At 29.6% G+C, this 3,361-nt stretch overlaps 1 protein-coding gene across 48 annotated transcripts in view; it reads left to right on the top strand.

The window, feature by feature from the left end:
• The window catches only part of LOC122248957 (uncharacterized), a 104,509-nt gene extending 101,430 nt beyond the window's left edge, over window positions 1-3,079 (top strand). For 37 of the 48 annotated variants that reach the window (XM_086537128.1, XM_086537115.1, XM_086537113.1 and 34 more), the window contains one exon: window positions 404-3,079. Coding sequence is in view for 5 of the 48 variants with exons in the window: in XM_086537134.1 (XP_086393260.1) it covers window positions 404-439 (36 nt within the window). In the remaining 43 variants the exon portion in view is untranslated. The remainder of the gene's footprint in view (window positions 1-403) is intronic. The other 11 variants (XM_086537118.1, XM_086537110.1, XM_043009387.2 and 8 more) reach the window with 6 other exon arrangements.
• The last annotated feature ends 282 nt before the right edge of the window (window positions 3,080-3,361 follow it).

The following is a 3,361-nucleotide window of genomic DNA, read 5'->3' as shown; positions in this document are numbered from 1 at the left end:
GGGGGTTCATGGTGGAGTTCTGGTGTGGGGATTTGTCTTGTGGAAACAACAGTAGGATTTGGAAATAATTGTTTTATTTTTGATTTGAAGTTCATGAAAAATGATGATTGATATTTTTCTATTTGATCCCCCTCCTTCTCCCCTTTAGTTGTTGTGTCTTTTTTCTTGTTTGGTTTGCTGTTTTTTTTTGTTTTGCTTTTTTTTTTTTTTTAGTGTGTTATATGTCTACCTAATCTGTACACCCTTAGATTTAGTGATTTTTTTTTTTTTCAGTGTTTGAATAATTTTTGGTAATATTTTTCTTTATTATACTTTTCTTTCCAAGTTATGGTATATACTGTTTTTTTCTAAATATATGATATCTAACATTAATTGGAAAATAATCTAATCCTATTTTTTACAGCTCCAGGGTTGGTCGCAAGGCCTCGGACTCTACTGAAAGACTGGACACACAAAACGACCCCATACCTGAAGAGAGGTCAACCAAGTTATTGTTTGGGAGCTGTTAATGACTGACATAGTTGCTATAGCTTTTTGTAGCTGTGACAATGAAAACACAACTCGGTTTAATTCTATTCTACTGGACACTTCTTTAGTCACTGAGAGAGAAAGAGAGAGAGAAAGAGAAAGATAAAGAGAACGATAAAGAGAGAAAGAGAAAGAGAGAAAGAGAGAAAGAGAGTAAGAGAGAGAGAAAAAGAGAGAGAGAGAGAAAAAAAAAAGAGAGATTGTGTTTATAAATTGCCAAAAACTTCAGTGGTATGTACTGGTTTATAGACCAATATCATGCATGATTTAGGACATTTTTAACTTTATTCACCTGGATCAGACTGTATGATTAGAATTTACAGAACATTATGGTGCTTCACTAATATTTAAGAGGCATCATAGATTATTGAATGATTTTTTTTTACACTAGCCAGTTTCATGTTCTTTAAAGTATTTAAAGTATCACTTATTCCAGATATGAATATTTATTGGTTGTGTTTGATATGATGCAACTGTAATCTAGTCGCGTGATTAAAATTATAAAAGCTTTATTTTGAAATTGGATAATAAAGACGTAGCCTCTTGTCTATGTATTCAGGAAAGGTCTAAATGATGAGAGATTTCTACCTTCCTTTTTTTTTTTATTCCCTTTTGCCAGAATTTATGTCTAGACATGGATTATGTAAAAAGAGTCAAGAGCCCATATACAAGAATGTAATAGTTTTATATATATATCTATATATCTATATATCTGTATATCTATATATCTATATATCTATATATCTATATATCTATATATATCTATATGTATATATCTATATATATCTATATATATCTATATCTATATATATCTATATCTATATATATATATATATATATATATATATATATATATATATATATATATATATATATATATATATATATATATATATATATATATATATATATATTTATATATATTTATATATATTTACATATATTTACATATATAAAAATATATAAAAATATGTAAATAGATATATATATAATATATATATATATATATATATATATATATATATATATATAAATATAGATATAGATATACATATATATATATATATATGTATATCTATATCTATATCTATAGATATTGATATAAATATCTATCTATATATTTTTTTTTCATAAGGGATAAATTCCCTAAAAAATTTAGTCAAGGGGATTACCAGTGAAGAATGAACAAAGCTTCATATTGGTAATATCCACTTTGTAGGATGAAAGGAGTTGGGACTTTCCCAAGAGATATTTAGTAAAGCAAACACATTTTGTTAGGTTTTATTGACTTGATTTTTAAATAAACAACACCATTTGGTGATTCTCCCTAGTAGCACAAATTAGTGATAAAATACACATGTTGTTCTTTCAACTCCAGGGAAAGATCATGACACACTGTTTTGCTTTTCATAAATCCACGCATTATTGTTAATTTCTTTTGTGAATAAACTATTGTTGAAATAATTATGTTGGTGTACATTATATTTTATGTAATTTATTTGATGATAGTAGTTTTGTAGTTCTTGTGGCAGTTGTGCAGTCCTTCTGTTAAATGTGGCACATATCTGTCTTTTTCTTGGTCAGGTGATGTCTTACAGTGCAAGTGCAACAGACTTCTGTCACGTTACCTACACTGTGAGATTGACCTTGACTGTAACCATACCTGCTGTACAGGTGTTCATTAGATGATTGAAGAAGTGTGCCAAATTTAAGAATTAATTTATTGCAGTACTGTATGTGGGTGACTCATCTAGGGATCAATTCTCATAAGTGAGCTCTAAGGAAGGCTTATTTCTCTGTATTTATTATTTTTTTCATTATTTTCTCTTGAACTTAAAGATTTATAAGCACAATAAAACCCATTTATTGAAATAGTTGATTTTTTAGTTGCTTTTCATCAGTCCTAAGACTTTGAAACAAATGTTTTCTTTTTATCATAAATACAGAAGTGCAATAGAACTGATTCTAGGAATGTGAGAGCTGACATCTAATTTCACTTAATGATGAGGGTGTCAGACGAAATGAACCTTGTTTAGATAAATCTCACTTAATCCACTTGAAATCTTTAAAATCCTGTAGAGATTTTCTGGTATAAATTAAGGGCATGATAAAGTCACAGTAGTGTGTGTGGAAGATATTTTATTTTATCAAACTATTATTTAATTTTCATTTTATGATATGGGCATACAGGTTGATTTTGAGATAAGCAAGGCTATTAATAACACATCTGTACAAAGTCTGCATATAAAAAGGTTGGATGCCCACATCTGCTGGGCAAAAAACACACGCTTGAGCCTTAAACCATCCCTGTCCAATAAAGCACTAGAACACCCTGTTGTACAATCCTATATAGGCTCCCTTATATTGCTCTCTTGCAGAATCCTCCTTTATATATAGACCCCCCACCTGTACTGGAATGTAAGGGTGAAAAGATTAATATGTAAAGTTAAAAGTAGTTGCTCTTGCAGTAACTGTTTTGTTATTGAAGATTCACTGTGTGTCTGTGTATGCTGTATTTTAAAGAAAAGAAAAAATATAGATAAAGGTTGGCTTTGTTTATTTTTATTATCCTTTATTTATTTCCAGTGATTCACATTGGTTTCTAGAGGGAGAGGGATGATCTTAAACAAGAGTAATTTCTAAATTCATTTTATAGAAAAGATAGTGGGACACCTGTATTCAAATTAGCAGAATGTACTCCTCACCTTTATAGTGAGTCTACTGTTATTCAAATAATTTTCAGAGGCTTTTAAGTATTTTAACCCACACTGGACGGGTGGTACAGTACTGTACCGCGCATTCAAAAGCCCAGTGGCCGGGCGGCACAGTATTG

This window comes from Penaeus japonicus, unplaced genomic scaffold (assembly GCF_977035675.1).
Source record: "Penaeus japonicus unplaced genomic scaffold, GWHDUDI00000001_assembly GWHDUDI00000005, whole genome shotgun sequence".
In the NCBI taxonomy this organism is placed as follows: domain Eukaryota; kingdom Metazoa; phylum Arthropoda; class Malacostraca; order Decapoda; family Penaeidae; genus Penaeus; species Penaeus japonicus.
This window is presented reverse-complemented; position numbering and strand designations above follow the sequence as displayed.